The sequence below is a fragment of the Danio rerio genome, chromosome 4 (assembly GCF_049306965.1).
Source record: "Danio rerio strain Tuebingen ecotype United States chromosome 4, GRCz12tu, whole genome shotgun sequence".
Lineage (NCBI taxonomy): Eukaryota > Metazoa > Chordata > Actinopteri > Cypriniformes > Danionidae > Danio > Danio rerio.
This window is the reverse complement of record NC_133179.1, coordinates 29946766-29966582: the sequence shown is the minus strand read 5'-3', so window position 1 is coordinate 29966582 and position 19817 is coordinate 29946766. Positions and strand designations below refer to the sequence as shown.

At 34.0% G+C, this 19817-nt stretch overlaps 2 protein-coding genes across 12 annotated transcripts in view; both read left to right on the top strand.

The window, feature by feature from the left end:
* The window catches only part of celsr1a (cadherin EGF LAG seven-pass G-type receptor 1a), a 141741-nt gene extending 137594 nt beyond the window's left edge, over positions 1-4147 (top strand). For 4 of the 8 annotated variants that reach the window (XM_073947235.1, XM_009300462.5, XM_009300461.5 and 1 more), the window contains 2 exons: positions 1266-1527; positions 3148-4147. In XM_073947235.1, coding sequence (XP_073803336.1) covers positions 1266-1527; positions 3148-3175 — 290 coding nt within the window. In that variant the 3' untranslated portion in view covers positions 3176-4147. Of the gene's footprint in view, positions 1-1265; positions 1528-3114 lie in introns of all 8 variants that reach the window. The other 4 variants (XM_073947236.1, XM_073947234.1, XM_073947233.1 and 1 more) reach the window with 1 other exon arrangement.
* Positions 4148-15385: 11238 nt separating this feature from the next.
* The window catches only part of gramd4a (GRAM domain containing 4a), a 116114-nt gene continuing 111682 nt past the window's right edge, over positions 15386-19817 (top strand). For 2 of the 4 annotated variants that reach the window (XM_073947240.1, XM_021475444.3), the window contains exon 1: positions 15386-15439. In XM_073947240.1, the coding sequence (XP_073803341.1) occupies positions 15438-15439 (2 nt within the window). In that variant the 5' untranslated portion in view covers positions 15386-15437. Of the gene's footprint in view, positions 15440-17527; positions 17769-19817 lie in introns of those variants that run through there. The other 2 variants (XM_009300457.5, XM_009300456.5) reach the window with 1 other exon arrangement.

The window sequence follows — 19817 nt, the reverse complement described above, 5'->3', positions numbered from 1 at the left end:
CACAACCAAAAATCACCCAGTATACAGTCCAGACAGCCAAGCTGTCTGTTTAGGTTTAAACACACACACACAGCACAAAGCTCGTTCGTTCGTTCGTTCGTTCGTTCGTTCGTTCGTTCTCTCTCTCTCTCTCTCTCTCTCTCTCTCTCTCTCTCTCTCTCATACGCGCGCGTGCGCACTAACACACACACAAGCACCACGCAGACTCTCTCTTTCTAATTCGCATAGCAATATCTGTGATATTGCTAGACAGCCCGCTCCCGTCCCAAATTAAACCCGTTACCGACCGCTCCCGCGATTTATTCGGAAATTTATTCCCGCGGCTGTCCCCGCGCCAGATTTCTGCGGCGCGGGAATAAATTTCCGAATAAATCGCGGGAGCAGAACTCTAGCACGGAGCTCCATAAACAAACAGCACGCGTCGCGTTTTTAACGTGACTTTGCACGCGATAAGATAAAATATCCAGTTAACCTGATACAGTACAAGCGGTTACAAGTAACAAATCACAACTAAATACATTTGCAAGCTAGAGTAAACGAGGCAACAACTTTAACCGCATGTACTTACACTTGAGAATTGGAAGAAACCCATCCTGACGTCCATCAGTTACTCTTTACTGATCCTTCCTTTAACAAACTCAGATGAAGTATTCTTTGTAGCATGTAGCTTCCAGAAGTTTCCAACTGCTTGGTTATAATGCTGAGGTTTCATCTTTGGGTAGAGACTCAATATAATGTCCATCTGCAGTGTGACTTCAATCGACCGGCATGTTTGTGTGCGTGTGTTTGTGGGTGTGCGTGTGTTTGTGGGTGTGTGGGTGTGCGTGTGTGTCTGGGTTTCTGCGTCAGAGGGCGGGGCTTCAGGTTTGAAATCTCCCGGGTTTGCGCGTGCACGTGAATAACTTGGTTTCGTTCGTACGTCATGGCGGAACACCTAATGAGTCGGTATCAAGGCGACTCGTTTGAAGCACTATGAGTCGACTCTTTTATAGATGAATCAACCGTTTTAAACACTGTATTCTTACAGATTTAAGCCTTAGCTGGATACTTCACTTCACTTAGAGCTGTGTTACACACTACATGGAGGGGAATTTTCAAAAACCCATAATATGGGCTCTTTAAAGTAACTTAATCTTAAATAAAAATCACATTTGCAGGTTTTATTTGATTTTTTTAATAATGCACAGAGACTTTAATGAGCAGTCAGTTTCACAGTCATACATTTCACATGTGACCTAATATTCCCATGTACTTTCTTCTCCCAGGTATTCTGAAGAATAAGATCACATATCCTCCTCCATTGACAGACAAAAATATGAAAAACAAACTTCGGGAAAAATTATCAGACTACAATCCCCCAACCATTTCTTCCAGAGCACCCTCTATAACCTCTAATGATGGGGGCAATGGACACAATGTCCTGATTAAGCCCCCTCGGCCACCGGTTCCTCCACGAGAACATCTGAACGGCATGGCCATGAATCTAAAATCAGCCACTGTTAATGGAGGAAACCAGTCAGACTCTGAGTAAGACTTTTTTTTATGTGTTCTACCTTTCTTCACCCAAACCTACCCTTTTTTTATGGTTTATTTTTAGTAATGAATTCAAAATCAAAAGCATAATTCGGTAATAAAATGCATAGAGATACATGATTACCCCAAATTTTAACCTAAAGAGGTTTATTCTGTGAAAACAACCACCTGTATGTACTTTATGCCAGCTTATTATATTGGTAAATTTAAAATCAGTCAGAATAGTTTATTCATTGGTAATTAAATGCAAAGTGAATAGAAATGAGAATTGCTGAATGGAGCATACACTAACATGTGTGTTTATTTAGTCACAAGATGGCGCCAAACAGAAAAAAATAAACAGTGTCATGACCGACAAGCATATAAATATGAATTTGAAAATATTAATTGATGATTAAGATAATTTGAAGTGAGCTTGTATTGTTAGTTTTAGCGGTTGTTATCAGGGAATAACCAGCCCGATCTCATAAGAAAACGTAACTATTTTATGTATTATCAGAAAGGTGGCTAATTTGAGTTGATACAAAATGTGTGCTCAAACACCAGCCCTAAACCTACCTCTTATTGGGGGATAAGCAAATAGTGTACAAATTTAAAATGTGCACATGTGATCATATGAATGAATACCAATTAGCCACTAAATCAAAAAGTTACAAACTGTCTTGAGATTGGAATGCCCTGACTGACCAATCAGAATCAGAACAAGTCACGTAACAAACTTACATTTATTTTTGCTAAAGCGTCTGCTTCTGTGCAGCTCTTTGGAAAGCGAACATAAATAAAAATGGCAGAATGGATCATACACTAACCTGTGTATTTTATTAAGTCAAAAGGTGACGCTAAACTGTAAAATAAACAGCGTCATCACAGACAAGCATATGAACATTTATTTACTTTACAGTGATTTGAAGTGAGCTTGTATTGTTAGTTTTAGCGGTTGTTATCTGGAAATAATAAGCCTGATCTCATAAGGAAACGTAACTATTTTATGTATTATCAGAAAAGTGGCTAATTTGTATGAATTGATATCATTTTTAAAAGGAAGTGTGTGCTCAAACACCACCCCTAAACCTACTCATTGGGGGATGAGCAAAAGTGTACGAATTTCAAATCTACAAATGAGATTGTATAAATGAATACAAATTAGCCACTAAATCAAAAAGTTACAAACTTTTTTTGCAAATCAGAATCACGTATTGCACTTTTTGCATGTTTTTGAAACCTAAAACTTCTGATTCTGTTCAGCTCTTTGCAATGTTAACATAAATAAAAAGGCTGAATGGAGCATACACTAACCTGTGTGCTATTCATCCACAAGATGGCGCCAAACAGTCAAAAACATGACGTGATTTTCAGAGTTTGTTTTATTTCTTTTTGCATGTTTTTGAAACCCAACCCTTCTGATTCTGTTTAGCTCTTTGTGTCTGTTGGCGCATGCATACGGAAGCAAAGAACGTTTTGTTTTGCACCTGTCGTTCACGTGGCATGCGGCTGCTGTACTTTGCCTGCATTTCAGCCCAAACACCCTCCTAACCCGCATGTATCCTCCTTCCCTTTTCTCTCTCTTTCTGCTCACCACAGCGGCAGTAATGAAACATCAATCTGACCCAGCAGGAAACCCAAGGAACCTCTGCCCTCGTGAAGGAGGAATACCAGTCTGAACTGCGGGAGGAATGTGGGAAGCCAAGTCGAATTACCCAAAGAGCCCTCCGTAGGTGCACCTTGCTCTCCAGGCTCCATTGGAGAACAGTATTACTGCAGACGTCTGGCTGTTTAACGAACTGATAATAGAAAATAAAGGGAATGTATTGAAATACGCAAGACTTTATGGAAGCTGTGCCAAAATGATAAACGTAGGACTACAACCACTCCCAGAATGCCGAGCGACACACTCTAACTGAGTGCCTTTAAAGTGGATTTCGAGAGACGCGTAATAAGACTACTTACTTACGTAATAAGAACTTCACCACTAGTGCTTCTTAAAGAAAATGTGCACACTATTCACACAAGGCTGGAACTGTGTAGAGACTTTTTTTACGATTATGAAACGTAAATCACAGAATGCTGAAATTTTCACCAAGTGCCCTGCTCGGCCCGTCCTCATAGAGGAGATCTGTCTCTTAACTAATATCTTCCTCTTGTAATTAATTGTATATAACTTGTTGTTGTGAATTTGTAATATTATGTGGCATATTTGTATATTGAAAAACATTTTTAATAACATTTAATGCAGGATTTTTATGTGGTTAGATCACAGATGTTTTGTACTTGATTTGCGGATTAATTTGTATTTTTTCTGGTGCTGTTTGTCCCAAAACACTAGACTTAAAAGTGCATTAAAAACACAGTTAGATTGTTTGTTCAACACTGAAATTAATACAGTAAAGACATGGCTCTTAGACTCAAGGAAATTGCAATGAATGTTCTGTTTTGCAATCAGATGTCGGTTCATAATTCATATTCCAAAGAAGCCGCGGTGAAAGAGAATTTGCAGGTGTTTTTAAATCAATTCTCATATCAAAAAGACACTGGATTTTTGTTAGTTGTATTTATTTTGTGTTGAGACACTGGACGGAAATTGAAGCTGTAAAAATAAATGCTCTCTCAATTTGTATCTTTATTGTTTATTTTCTGATTTTCATTTCTTTTTCAAACAAGTCAGAATTATTAATATTATCTAATCAAATATTATTTACGGTCATCATGGCAAAGAAAAAAATTAATCAGTTATTAGAAATGAGTTATTAAAACTATTATGATTAGAAATGTGTTGAAAAAAATCTTCTCTTCGTTAAACAGAAATTGGGGAAAAAAATAAACAGGGGGGCTAATCATTCAGGGGGCTAATAATTCTGACTTAAACTGTATAGATGGATGGATGGATGGATGGATGGATGGATGAATGGATGGATGGATGGATGGATGGATGGATGGATGGACGGACGGACGGACGGACGGACAGACGGACAGACAGACAGACAGACAGACAGACAGACAGACAGACAGACAGACAGACAGATAGATAGATAGATAGATAGATAGATAGATAGATTAAACATTATATTAAACATATCTCAAATCTATTGAAATAATTCAAAACATAAATGATTACTACAATATTGTGACTACACAGTTTTACATTCCCAGTTTTTAATATTGATTCATCTAATAATCACCTTATGTGTGTTCATTTCGTTTAATTTTCAAGTGAATTACAACATTTTAATTCATCAGCAAATGTGTTCCACAAATGTACTCCTTTAAAAGTTTTACATCTCTTGTTTCACATTAGTTCTTGCCCTTAATCTTCTTAACAGATTATGTATATTCCTATTATACCAACTTTCTATTATACTACAATACTATTTTGAAGTAACTTGTAAATGATCTGCACTGTAGACAAAACAACTTATCAAAATCAACCAAAACAATATTAAAGCATACAAATCGATAAACAATTAGTTTGTAGGTTTATAATCAGCAGTTTTAACAAGTCTTACTGCTTTTTTTTTGTAGTATGTATACTGATTTTATAATGCTTTTATATGTGTGACCACACACCTCTACACAATAAGCCAGTTTTTTTTTCCATTTAGTGTATGTTTTGTTTCGCAATTTCTTTGAACATTTTTATTTTTATATGATTAATATGTGGTTTCCATTATTTATTTATGAACACTTATAAGTCAGCTAAGGTGGCTTGGCCATCTGTTTTAGAAGCCTCCTCGACGCCTACCTAGGGAAGTGTTTCAGGCATGTCCCACCGGGAGGAGGCCTCTGGGAAGACCCAGGACATGCTGGAGAAACTGTCTCTCGACTGGCCTGGGAACGACATGGCATCTTTTTTAACACTGCTGGCCCCGTGACCCAGCCCCGAATAAGAGGAAGAAAATGAAATTAATTAATTTGAATCCATTAAAGTGTTACTTTTATTTTCCTTTTCCTTGTATTTTACTTTGCTTTCCTTAAATTCTGTGAACGCCGATTATCATAACCATCAGTTCATTTACCATAGTATTCAGACGATGATCCAAATTGTTTCCTGAACACTATCCTGTAATTTAGCATCATCAACAAACAAAACCATGTTTAAACATTTTGACAGTACATATATACACATGGAAACAATATACATGATGTAGGGCCTAAACCTAAACCATGTGGAACAAACTAAAGAATTCACATATCTTAATACTTAATTAATATAATACTTATTATATTAATACTTAAGTTTGGGTGTCTTGTTTAAAGCTTTCTTCACCAAGGCTTGTTTTCTGCCCTTTACCCTGAATTCTTTCGCAAGGCTTTTACTGTCACAGGTGGCGCAGAGGAAGAATTCATCTTCAGCTGAGCCTGATTATCCGGAGTGCTCTTAACATACTGCCTCGCTTCAAAGAGCACATCAAATATTAACTACTGCGGTCATGCTCTCTGAACTCACACTCCATATGAGGGGTCAGGAAAACATCTCAACAGTACACACTGACAATAGACTTACCACACATAATGATTTACTTTTTCAATAAATAAGTCGTTTATTCAAAAGAAAACAACACATTTAACCCTAAAAAATGTAGCCTGATCTCTTGAGGAAAGTAATGTTTTGTCAGTTTAGTGGTTAATTCATACAAATTTCTATGTTTAGTCGTATGAAAATGTACAATTTTAAAAAGGAGACGTGGCACCCAACCCTACCCCTACTCTTGTTGAGAGATGAGCAAATCGTACTAAATTGTACGAATGAGATTTAAACGGTTTAAATTAAATCAAAAAGTAACAAATTGCCAGCCTGATCTCACGAGAAAACGTAAGTATTTTACGTTTTGTCAGTTTAGTGGCTAATTCGTGCAAATTTCTGCAAGTTCATTCGGATGTAAATTTACGATTTTAAAAAGAAGCCATGGCACCCAACCCTGTCCCTAAACCCAACCGTCAAATCATACTAAATTGTACAAATTAGATTGTACGAATTCATAGTCAGCCACTAAATCAAAAAGTTATGAATTTATATGAGATTGCGTTAAACTTGCCATGATATTGTTGAAAAAATGATCTACACCTATTGGTTAATGCTTAGCAGTTGGTAAATCATGGTTTGTTCACATTTGGCAGGTTTGGTTTGATTAAAATGGTCATCTGAATGAGTGTAAACAGATGCACAGGTGAACCAAGACCTCTAAAAATGTAAGTCTTGCTCTTTTTCCAAAAGAACTGTGAGTATTTCGACTAAGATATGAATGCAACATAGCTTGTAATGATTGAATAAAAAGTCTTGCAATGATAGTTATATAAGTAATAATCAACAGATTGGTATATGTCATGCTCTGAGTGCACAATACAACAATAATAAATAATGTAGGGCCTAAAAATGAATCTTGTGCTACACTTCCAAAACTAACGCATTCACTTATCTTTAGCACACTTTAATCTATAAATTTACAGTGTGCACAAAAAGTATTCAGACCCCCTTACATTTTTCACTCTTTGTCATAATCCAGGTGTGAAAATCGTGTTGCATTTTTCCCGAAGAGACTCATGGCTAAATAGGACCATTTGATGTTTCAGTTTTTCTTTTTTAGTAAATCTGCAAAAATCTCAACAATTCAGTGTTTTTTTTTTTTTTTTGTCAATATAAGGTTCTGCGTGTACATTAATGAGGAATAAAATGAACTTTACCTATTTTAGCAAATGGCTGCAATATAACAATTATTTTTTAGGGGGTTTATATACTCTGCAGGCACAGGACATCAACATGACGTCATAGGGACATTGGATTTTGTTTTGTTTGGATGGCAATGTCCAATGTTCAACCTAAAATCAACCAAATATCAACGTCTAATCATGTTAAACCATGACATTGTGTGGACATTACCACTATGACGTCTATCAGACATTGGATTTTGGTCACTTTCCAACCCAACTTACAGTAAAATTGACCAAATATCAAGGTAATTTGACATCATTAATGGACGTCAAAATAACATTGTCCTGTAGGCTAGACATTGAATTGTGGACACCTGATGCCATCACCTAAATCTATCTTAATATTAATGTCTTATGATGTTGTGTGCCTGCTGGGATACAACTGGACACTAGTTGGCAGATGAACGCAGATAAGAAGACATTGATTTTTAGGCTTAATCCGCTGTTATTTGTCAAGTTATAGAAAAGTCTTTTTGATTAGTGCAATATTTGGCCAAATTATTGTCAATTATGACATGTTTGATCTAAAAGCGCCTGTTTTGAATCAGTCAAAATCTGACATGTGTCTAAATGACATGGGCATATCTAATAGCTCATAGTATTATGTTAGCGACCCCTTCAGATATTTTTGATCAAATTTGCAAGTTGATTAATTCCCATTGGCTCCCTGATGAACCACACATCTGTGTCTTCGAGATTATAAAGAGGAATGAAGACTTTGTCAACTCTCACTGAGTTTCTATGATTACTACTAACACTTAGGGGAAGCGCATTTATAGACAATTTCCGGGTTTCTTAATAGCGGATGTCGTCATAGCTGGGTAAACTTAAATTATTTTTTTTACAATCCTATTTGCTGAAATAATCCAAGAAACACTCTATGATGAGATCAAGACTTTCAGAAAAATTTATGAAACTGTGTGAGACTGATGATGGCAGACAAAGGAAAAAATAACGTCAAATTTACTCTCAGCCCCTTAGACAAGCATTAGAAACACGTCGCATAAGCGGTAATTAGTTTTTTGTAATTTGACACAAAGATGATATAAAACATTCATAAATGCATGTTAATGTTCATATGTTTTTTAAAAATCAAAATATAAAAAACGTTTAAGAATTTAAGATTAATCACGTTTTAGCAGGCTTGTCAAAAGCATGCATTATTATCAACACTGACTAAAACTTGTGCATTAAACACTTTTATTGAACAAGTTGCAGCCAGTCAAAATCAAAAATTTTAACAGAGCATGGTGGATTGTTTCTCAAGTATAGATCATTACTCCACGGTTTTGATTATTCAGCGCTTTTAAAGCTAAGCTAAATTTGGAAATAGAAAATTGAATCTTATGACCACAGACGTCCACAATATATTGAGTCAAATCCTTTATTTTCTCCTAAAGACAGACATAAATTAAGGATGTCAAGAGGATACATATGAAAATAAGCTAAACTTGAGTGATGGAGATCCATTGAATTATTATTATAAATTTTTCCCAAAAGTTCCATTTGGAAGGACTCAAACTACAGTCTATGCACTAATCCCTTCAAAGGCTTCAGTGGTAAAAAAATAAATAAATAAAATAAAATACTTTGCTGAGTCATCTTAACAATTGTTTCTCTGATTGACACCAAAAAAAAAAACACATTCGAAATGATGAGTACATTATGCATTTTTTTAATATATTAGTATGTATTTATGATTTTAATTTATTTTAGAATTACTTTTAAAAGAGTATTTTAAATAACGATATTTTCAGGAGCGTCACGGTGGCTCAGTGGTTAACACTATCATCTCACATCAAGAATGTCACTGGATTGAATCCTGGTTGGGATAGTTGACATTTCTGAGTTTGCATCTCACCTTTTTGGCGTGGGCTTCTTCTGTCTGCTCCGGTTTCCCCCACAAGTCCAAAGACCTGCTACAGGTGAAATGGACAAACTAAATTGTCAGTAAAGTATAAGTGTGTGTGTGTGTGTGTGTGTGTGTGTGTGTGTGTGTGTGTGTGTGTGTGTGTGTGTGTGTGTGTGTGTGTGTGTGTGTGTGTGTGTGTGTGTGTGTGTGTGTGTGTGTGTGTGTGTGTGTGAATGAGTGTGTACGGGTATTTCTTAGTACTGTGTGCGGCCGAAAGAAAAATGAATGTTAATGAAAATTATACAGTAGTAGACTATAGAAAAATACAATACATACATTTATAGTTATTGTCAAACTCCAAGCCTCACGTTGTCAAACAACTTCCCTGTGTAAAGGATCATTGGTGTCTGAAATGTCTGTTAGTTGTATGATTTAAAATCTGTTATTCGGAAGGACCTTTTGAAAAAGGCCAGTTTTGAGCACTTATGTTTGTGATAATGCCCTCTGATGCCCTATAGGACAATATGTCCCATTTGGGAAGCACCAGGTGATGATGTAACCAAGCCCAGTTTCCTGAAATCATGTGACCCTGGCAATTTAATACACACTCTGAACCAAAACAGAATGTTTGAGTGTTCATGAGTCAACACAGCTTCAGGGCAAGGTATTATAGTTTTGAGTTTTAAAATGACCTTTAATGCAGTGCTAATCCTAAATTTGTCAGTTAAGTTAGTTTTATTTATGCTAGTTTAGTTTTTATTTCTATTTTATTTGACATATTTTGTTTCTGTTTTAGCAATTCTAGCAATGTCCAGTGTCAAGCTCAAGTTTAGTGTTTGCGTAGATTACATTAACATTTGTGTAGATCTCTTAGTAAAAAAAATCTAATACTTGGTTTTACAAAAAGCTCAATGCAAAACCAAATAAATGCAATGAAGAAAAGAAACAAATATGGAGAATTTAGACACATTTCTGTATCATAGAATAGGATTAAACATGCCTAGTTTACATTTTTTTGCAAGAGATAAGATGTTTTGTTTATATCGAAAATAAAATCTGAAAACAATTCTTTGTTTTTACTAGATTATTTACAGTTAGTTTTTCAGTGACTGTTGTTAAGTTTTTAAGTTACATTTTTTACATTTTATTTCAGTTAATGAGATTGTTTTTGAAAAGTAATTTTAGTCTTACACTGTTAACGAGTTATGTAACTTTAATATGAATTATATTTTTACTGTATGGACAGTTATGCAGTTTACAACTGTATTTTAACTTTGCATTGTAAAGTTTACTGTATATTTTACAGTAAATATATACATACAATTCTGTGAATACATATGTACATAGCAAGGTAAATGGTGTTGTAAATGTAAATTGATTTACAGTAAGTTACTGGCGAACTGCTAGATTTTACAGGAAATTGTTAGCAGTGTAATTTTAATTTGATAAGTGGGTGACTTAGACAGTTGAAACTGTGAATCAGATTTTTATATTTTTTACACTTTGAGTTGTACATAAAGCAATACAAATTTTTAAGGAAAAACTTGACCATCAGCCTTCACATCACTGCTACCGGGACAGTTCACCCAAAAAATCTTAATTCTGTCATCATTTACTTACCTAAACCTCTATGAGTTTTAAAATGAATAGTTCTTCCAAGAATGCAATTTTACTCGCTATTTTAAATTTTTAAGCTTCTTTTTTCTCTTGAGCACAAAAGAAAACACCTTGAAGGAAGCTGAAAACCTGTAGCCACTGACATTCATAGAAGGAAAAATAAATATGGAAGTCAATGGTTACAAGTTTTCTTTCTTTCTTTTTTACTTTTATAATTACAAATAGACGGCGAGGCAGTGGCACAGTAGGTAGTGCTGTCGCCTCACAGCAAGAAGGTCACTGGTTCGAACCTTGGATCAGTTGATTTTTTTGTGTGGAGTTTGCAGGTTCTCCCTGCCTTCGTGTGGGTTTCGGGTGCTCCGGTTTGCCCCACAGTCCAAAGACATGCGATACAGGTGAATTGGGTAGGCTAAATAGTCCGTAGTGTATGAGTGTGTGTGTGTGTGAATGTGTTTGTGGATGTTTCCCAGACATGGGTTGCGGCTGGAAGGGCATCCACTGTGTAAAAACTTGCTGGATAAGTTGGCGGTTCATTCCGCTGTGGCGACCCAGGATTAATAAAGGGACTAAGCCGACAAGAAAATGAATGAATGAATGAATGAATAAATTACAAAAAGAATTTTTTTGTAAAGCAATTGTCATAAGGGTTACAAAATCAAGGCACAATGCACTTGAAGCACATTACCACATATTGTTTACAATGACATTGTGCACTTTTGCCAATACTTGTTGTACTTTTTTGAATCAAGTCTCTCCATACAATGTATTTCCCCTACAATTCCTGTTCATTGAGCCCCTGTTGGAGGATCAACCTGAAATTATTTTCGAGTTATGGCTTTTCTGCTTACTGTACCAAAAGTATTTGAATTAACTGTTTGTCAATAGTTGAAACAGTTTCTGGTATTTTCCCAAGGTATAATGTAATAAAAGAGAAGTCCAATTCTTCTCCAGTTATCTTTATTTATTTTAGTTGCTACTTCATACCAGATGAACTGTGTTTGTATTTTTAGGGCAAGCCCACAAAAATTAAAAATGTCTGGTTTCAGTCTTTCAACATTCTTTAAAATCTTCTTTTGTGTTCAACTGAAAAAATAACTTTTTTTGATTTGCAATAGTGAGAAAAATGGCATTTTCGACAAACTATCCCTTTAAAAAACTCATCTGAACCTTCTCGAAAGTAGATGCCAGTGGCAATCCAGGAACAAAGCAGACAATCCGTAATGCATTTCACAATCCAATCAAAAGCAGATTCCTTCCTAGTCCCGATACTTTTTTTTCTTGTGTTTAAATTTCATTAAATAGGCTGGATATGTATAATGAATAGGTTCCAAATGCCAAGACAACTTCAATATGTCTGAAAGAGCATTCCTCTGCTGTCAGGACTGACAGAGTTTGGCAGATTGAGTTTCAGCTTTGTTAAGAGTTGTCAGTCAGTCTGATGCTGATAAACTTTGCCCCTTCTTGAAGTCTCACATATACATCGCCTGATCAGGGTGAATGAGAAAATGAGGACAAAGCAGGCTGCAAATAGCCTTTGGAAAAATAAAAAAATAAAAAGAAGTCTGTTCCTTGATTGACTGGGGTATTCCTTAAGCATTTTGACAGCTGTAGAGTTAAATCAGTCTAAATCTGACAACATTTCTATTCTATTTATTTTGTTTTTGTCATATGAAACTGCAAGGCTGCATTAAATATCTCCTCACAGGTTCATTTAAAATGGTTTCCTCACATATGCCAGTTCAACGATAGACATAATGTAAGTACAACGATAGACAGTTCAACGATAGACATGATGTAAGTACCCAAATTCTTGTGTGGTCAGAAAACATTATGCGGATTTCAGAATTGTCTAATGTGTTTGATAGACATTAACATAAATCACTTAACTCAAAATCGGGGGGAAAATGTCCCAGTGCTTTTTCATGCAAATTCTTAATATAATTAATTTTTAACCATGCACAACTTATATGCTCGTATATTTATTTTTTCTCATCTGTTTGGTTTTACGGATCACATATTAATACAGTTTTGTCTTACCCTAACAGAGGAAAAAAAGAACACATACAAAAAATCAATAAATTATAGTAATTTACTTTTAATAGTTATAACAAATTATAAATTACACCAGAGTTGTCTGAAAATGTATGCTTCATACTGAATTTTTAATTCTATTTAGGCTTAAACATACAATAAATGTAATTTTATTGTTATAATTTAACTATTTTAGTTTTAAATTAGCCACTGATAATCACTGAATAAAGCATAAGGGAAAAAGGTACATTTTACCTCATAAAATAGGTTTAGGGGATTCTTCATTAATTATTACAACAAATTTTGTTGTTTTTACGTTTTTAGGACACTGACAGACTATAGTCTGATGTGTGAAAAAAGAAACAGCAAAATGTGCTAAGATACTCAATAAGTTAGTCTTTATGTATTTCATGAGGCATTTTTTACCACATTTAGCGCCATCTAGTGGTGCATCTGTTTTGGTTTGTTAGCGTCAGAAATCCAAAGGCTTCATTTGTAGTGATTTTGCTTGTTTGTCCTCGAGCTTTGCATCTCGAACCTTCTGTTTTCATCCGATGCGTTTCTAGATACTTCTAAACTTTGGCTGTCGATATCCACCCTGTAGAGTTGAACTCTAACCCTTTCCCAGAGCCTTCATCTTGTGGTTTGGTTTTGGTGTTAAAACATCTTTAAACCATGTAAACAAGCTCTCTTGTGGTCTCTGGCAAGACAGAAGTCTGCTTACAATGCAGTAAAGATGATAATTACCACTACCACCACTTTGTGTTTTAAATTTCTTCCTGCAAGACAATGGTCGTCACAGTAGTTAAAGAGATTTCACCCAAAACTGAAAATTCTGTCATTATTTACATGCCCATAACTTCTCAAAAACAACTTTTTTTTTCTGTTTAACACAAAAGAAGTTATTCTGAAAAATGTTGGAAACCGGTAATACACTGTACAAAAAAAAAAGTATTTGTGCTGCCTTAAAATTTTAAGTTTACTTCACTTAAATAGTGATGTTGTCTTAATTCAGGTTAAAGTTGACAGGACTTGACAATACAAGTGTAATGGAAATAGTCTAATTTAAATAACTTAAATAGATAAGTTGCTCTAATGTTGATAGAACTTTATAATTCAAGTGCAATGGACATGGTTTAAGTTTAGTGAACATAAATATTAAAGTTGACTTTCTCATTCACACACACACACACACACACCTCAGGCAATATTATTTATTCAATTCCATTATGCCGCATTCAATTCAATTATGCCGTCTTTGGGTTAAACCAGAGCACCTGGAAGAAGCTCATGCGAGCAGGAAGAACATGCAGACTCCACACAGAAATGTCAACTGGCCCAGCTGGGACTCAAACCAGCATCCATCTTGCAGTGAGGAAAGAGTGGTAACCACTCAGCCACCAAGCCATGTTACTTACCTTAAAATAATCAGGATGATTACTGATGTTGATGATTCAACTAATAATCCAACAAAAAAGTTTTTTTAAAGTCTGCAAAGACACATTTCTCCAAAGAAGCAGGTATCTGAGAAAAAGCTCAGACAAACACACACAACAACATTACAATGAAAAAATGGTGGTCAGTTTTCCCAGATAAAATTGAATGTTTTCAGCCCATAAGTTGGCATAACTGAAAATATTAAACTGTCATAACTAATTGGAAAACTAATTTGATAACTAATCCTTCTATGAAAGTCAATATGCCAGTTTCTAACATTCTTCAAAATGTCTTTGTGTTCATAAAAGTAAAAAAAAAAATAAAGAAACTTGAAGGTTTGGACCACCTGAGAGCGAATAAACAGTGAAGTAAATTTTCTTTTTTGGGTAAATTATCCCTTTAAAAACTGCTCTCTTTGTTTATTGTTTTTTGTTAATGTAAAATAAATAAACAAAACAAAAACAAAATGGCTTTCACTGCAAATGTCATTAAACCCATTGCAAACCATTATATTTCATCCATCAAAACTAGTAGCTACATTTGAATGATTTTAATGTGTTTTGCGTCAACATATTCAATTATCTTTTTATTGGATTTAAATGCCGCCATAGAAGAGCCTAACGAGCCATTGAAACTATTCCAATTTCAAGTGTAACTATTAAAACCATTGCAAATTCTATATGACTGTTATTTTTTTTACACAGGGTCTTTAAAAAATGGAACACATGAGCAAATTCTCTTAATTCCTATTGTACTTAGTTTACTTTAACATCATATTATCATTTTTTGAAGCAGACACAATGCTGAAAGATTCGGTTTAAAAGGTTAAAAGTATGTTTGGTAAAGATAACATCAAGGTGAATGATTTAGTGCGTAAAGAAAAATGTAAACGCAATTAAATATATTTCAACAAGACTTGTTGCTTCTAGCGTATTAAATTTCATAAAAATTAAACTTGCGATTGAAATCTAAAGACAGTGATAAAGTATCAAACTAATTATGTGACGCCAGTGAAAACATTCTCCAGTAAACATGATTGCTATTATCTGGCGCCATCCAGCGGTTACTCAAACTGTAACCAATAGTCAGTTTTTTACCTTTGTTATGTACACAGAGCACTGTATCTTATCGGTATAATTGGTGAATAATGTTCAAAAGGTGGTTATTGATTGAGTGTAGGCTACCAGTCAAAGGTCATCATGAGCCTGGTTCAGGAAAAGAGTTTGAGGGATTCACTGACAGTCACCGATGGCATGCTGGAAAAATGTAAGTAAATGTAAGGTTTTGGTAATACAATTTTTAATTCATTTTTGTTATTTATATTTATATAGTATGTAAATTTAAATTTTGGAAGTAGTTATTTTATAGATAAAACAAAATAGCTTTTAAATACATTTCATAACGTATTCAGTGCTGCATCTGCACAACAGTTGAATGCATTTGTTTGTTTGTTTGTTTAGCTTAAAATGTAAAACTATATAATTATTTATCTACAATTTATATATTTTTTACTAATACTTCTGCTATAAAAAAATTATAAAATTAAAGGGAGGAAAAATGCCTTTCACTTTTCCTGATTTCACAATATTAACAATGTTGTTTTTACTTAGCATAAAAAAAACTATTTTTATTTTATTCTTAGTGGTTATTTGTGACTATTTTTATCTAGATAATTTATTAGATAAAATAAATATCTAATAAATTAGATAATTTTGTTATCCAAAATGTGATAATTTGTTCATCAAGTTTATTAGGCATAACAATATTAAGTTTTATGAGCTCACATTAATTTAGGAGTAAATAATAAATGTAATACTGTGTCTAGTGTTGTATCTACCGTTGCAGTTCAATTAAAAAAGTATTAAATTGTTTATTTATTGATTAATTTATTTACGACCTACATACTTAAGTGGTTTTAAATATATAACATCACCTTTAATGTTAAAATAACAATGATAAAATAATAAACACTGCTTTTATTAATCTACTGATGAGTCTTAATCTAATCTCACGTGTACATAATTTAAAGAAAAACAACATATTTGATTTAATATTAATCTAGCTGTTTTAAGTGAAGCCTTTAAATTGTCTAGTAAAATATTATGTACTGTTGTCATGGCAAAAAAAAAAAAATCATACAATAATATTAATAATTGTCATTATAATAATTGTCATATCGCCATTACCTAGTTCTTGGAAACACCCATACACTCTCACATTCACAAACACACATTCATTCACTACGGTCAATTTAGTTTATTCAATTCGCCTATAGCGCATATCTTTGAACCAGAGCACCCGGAGGAAATCCACTCATTAATTATGTCATATAGTCACTCACTTAACAGAATTCAATTAAAGCAGTAATAAAAATTAAAATGAAAATTTGATAAAAATAATAAATTAAAACAGTAATTGCTGTTGTTATATTAAATATTTTATTTATCAAAACAATTATGTATCATTTGTAGTTACTACAACAACAACAATATACTAATAATTATTATTATTTATTGTTGCTGCTTTATTAAGTGCAGCATTAATATGTTATAACAACAACAATATCATATTATAATTTTTTATTTATTTATTAATTTTTCTTTAGCTTAGTCCCTTATTTATCAGAGGTCACTACAGCAGAATGAACCGACAACTATTCTGGCATATGTTTTATGCAGCGGATGCCCTTCCTGCCATAACCCATTTTATTATTTTATTTATTTTTAATTTTATTTGATTAAATTAGTGTCACTGTTGTTGTAGTATAGTCAGTTTCTTATTACATTATTATTATTATTATTATTATTATTATTATTATTATTATTAAAGCAGAAAACACTTTAATTGTAACTGACACTTGCACCAGTTTTGCAAATCTGCACTAGACACTTTCTTACAATCACTCCATCATTATAAAAACAAAACAAAGTGAAAACATTGCACATTTATGAAGTGTGTTGCTTGACAACCAAACACTGTAAAAACAAAAACACTTCCCCTCCTTACTCTAGCACTTAATTCTCTGAGATCTAACAGTTTCTTTGTATAATTAGCACTTGTTGTGTATTGACTCTTCTTGTTGAATCGCTGAATGCTTCCTTAATTGTAAGTCGCTTTGGACAAAAGCTTTTGTTAATGACTAAATGTAATTGTAAATTATTGTAGTAATAGCAGTAGGCCTACATGAAACACTTACAAGAGCTAGGACATGAGCTAATGCTGTTGCCTTGTCAATTTATTTGTCATCAACATAAAAAAAACTCATAATCAGAAAGTCGCAGCGGCCCCTTTAAGAGATCAGCGGCCGCGTTTAGTAGATCTGCCCGCCTGCTGTGTGTGTGTGCATGTGTGTATGTGTGTGTGTGAGTTCACTGACACCAACAAGACACGCAGATCCGCGTCCTCTGGGGGGATTGACATTAACTCACACATAATCAAGACTCCAGGGCCAGCGCACAGCTCTTTTTTTCAGCCGGCAGAAGAGCAGCTCGGGGACCGCTGAATGTTTCCAGCAGTTTTCCAGCAGGTGTTCCTGAAGGATCTCTCAAAGACTATCAGCAGGGTTCATGAAACTTTGCTACGATTTGCGCGCTGGGTAAGATGACCTCGAACGCGTATCATTTACAAAAAATAAAAATAAATAAAAATTCAACAGGCGCTTTACAGTAAGCGTCTGCAGGACTGTCATCATTCATAGGTGAAATATCATTTCTATTTTCGGCGTCGGTCTTGAAAACGAAAGCTGTCCGTGTGACTGATTAGAGCTCTCTGGTTTAGATAGCTAAGCGTCTGTACGTCATAATCGAATGTGTCATCGCTTTGTTAAATAGAACGATAGAACGCGAGCGTCGCTCTGTCAGTCAGACTCATTGATGATTCTGGACAAAATGTATCATTCTGTGGAACGTCAGACTGGACACATTGTGTATACAGACGCAGACGAGCTGGAGAATACATGCTGGTGATGGAGTGAAAGTGCTTTCATTCCATGTGTTATCAGTGATGCTGCGATGGCGATCACGGATCGTAGCGCGTGATGCTGGAGTGAACCGTTTCACTTGTTTGTTCATTGATCGATTCATTACGTATCACCTACGAGATATATATATATATATATATATATATATATATATATATATATATATATATATATATATATATATATATATATATATATATATATATACAGCATTTTTATCTGTATACGGTGTGTTAATTTGGATATTTTAAGCAGAGCATACGAGTGCTAACAGTATATATGATTATAGAATCAATTATTTTCACTACCTTAGAGTTAAAGAGATAAATATTATTTTTCTTGAATCCATTCAGGGTCTGGACTCTGGAAGGAGCTCTTTTTGCGTAGCTTAGCAAAAATCATTGAATTGGATTAGTCCATTAGCATCTCACTTGAAAAATACATTTAAAAGGAGTTTTGATAATTTAAAGTTTGACTCCTCTGTAGTTACTGACGGAAAATTAAAAGTTGCTATTTTCTAGGTCTACATGGCTAGAATTATACTATCATATGATCAGTCAACTAGAGTTCCTTTAAGGACAATTAAATTGTCGGATAAATTAGCTTTTGAATCACTGAATTAGTGATTCAGTTCAGTTGAACATTTATTTAATTTATTCGGTTTGAATTCTTTCATTTGATGAGCATTTATTTCTTCATTTGAATTTCAAGACACTAAACCAATGTAACATTGGCATTTGTGGCAAAGAGAGAAGAGAGAACAGTTTTATTATTTTTGCATATATAATATTATGGCATGTAGTTGCTACAAACAATTTAAAAACAAGGTTATTTAAAACGCCAATAAATGTGACATCATGTTTACTTATTGGAATTATAATTTCAATAGAATGAAATGGGTAGCTCTTTCGCCTCAGCAAAAAGGTTGCTGGTTTAAGCCTCGGCTGAGTCAGTTAACATTTCTGTTTGGAGTTTGCATATTCTCCCAGTGTTCACGTGGCTTTCCTCTGGGTTTCCCCCACAAGTGCAAAGACATACGTGTGTGTGGTGTTTCCCAGTGATGGGTTGCGGCTGGAAGGGTATCTGTGGTGTAAAACATGTGCTGGATAAGTTGGCGGTTCATTCCGCTGTGGCGACCCCAGATTTATAAAGGGACTTAGCCTAAAAGAAAATGAATGAATGAACAAATAATGTTATTGCACTCATATTTCTATGCTTTGTGAAATTAACTGAATCATTTGAAATGAATTGCATGACTTTTCTACTGTTTATTGAAATGCTGAGTCATTTAATGAATGATTTGCGCGACCTGTGTTTTAATTAATTTAATGACTATCCCATTGACTCTTATTCATTAATCCATTTAGCTCATAATTTATTATTATTATTATTATTATTATTATTGTTGTTGTTGTTGTTGTTGTTGTTGTTGTTGTTGTTGTTGTTGTTATTGTTGTTGTTGTTGTTATTATTATAGATTGTAACATAATTTAATTACAAAAAATACAAATATAATTAATTCATAAAATTAGTGAATTAATTTATCTATTGGGAAATCAAACGAATCAATGCTCATTCAATTCCCACATGAAAAAACAGCAATTTAAAGCAAAAAAAAAAAAAAAAAAAAAAAAATATATATATATATATATATATATATATATA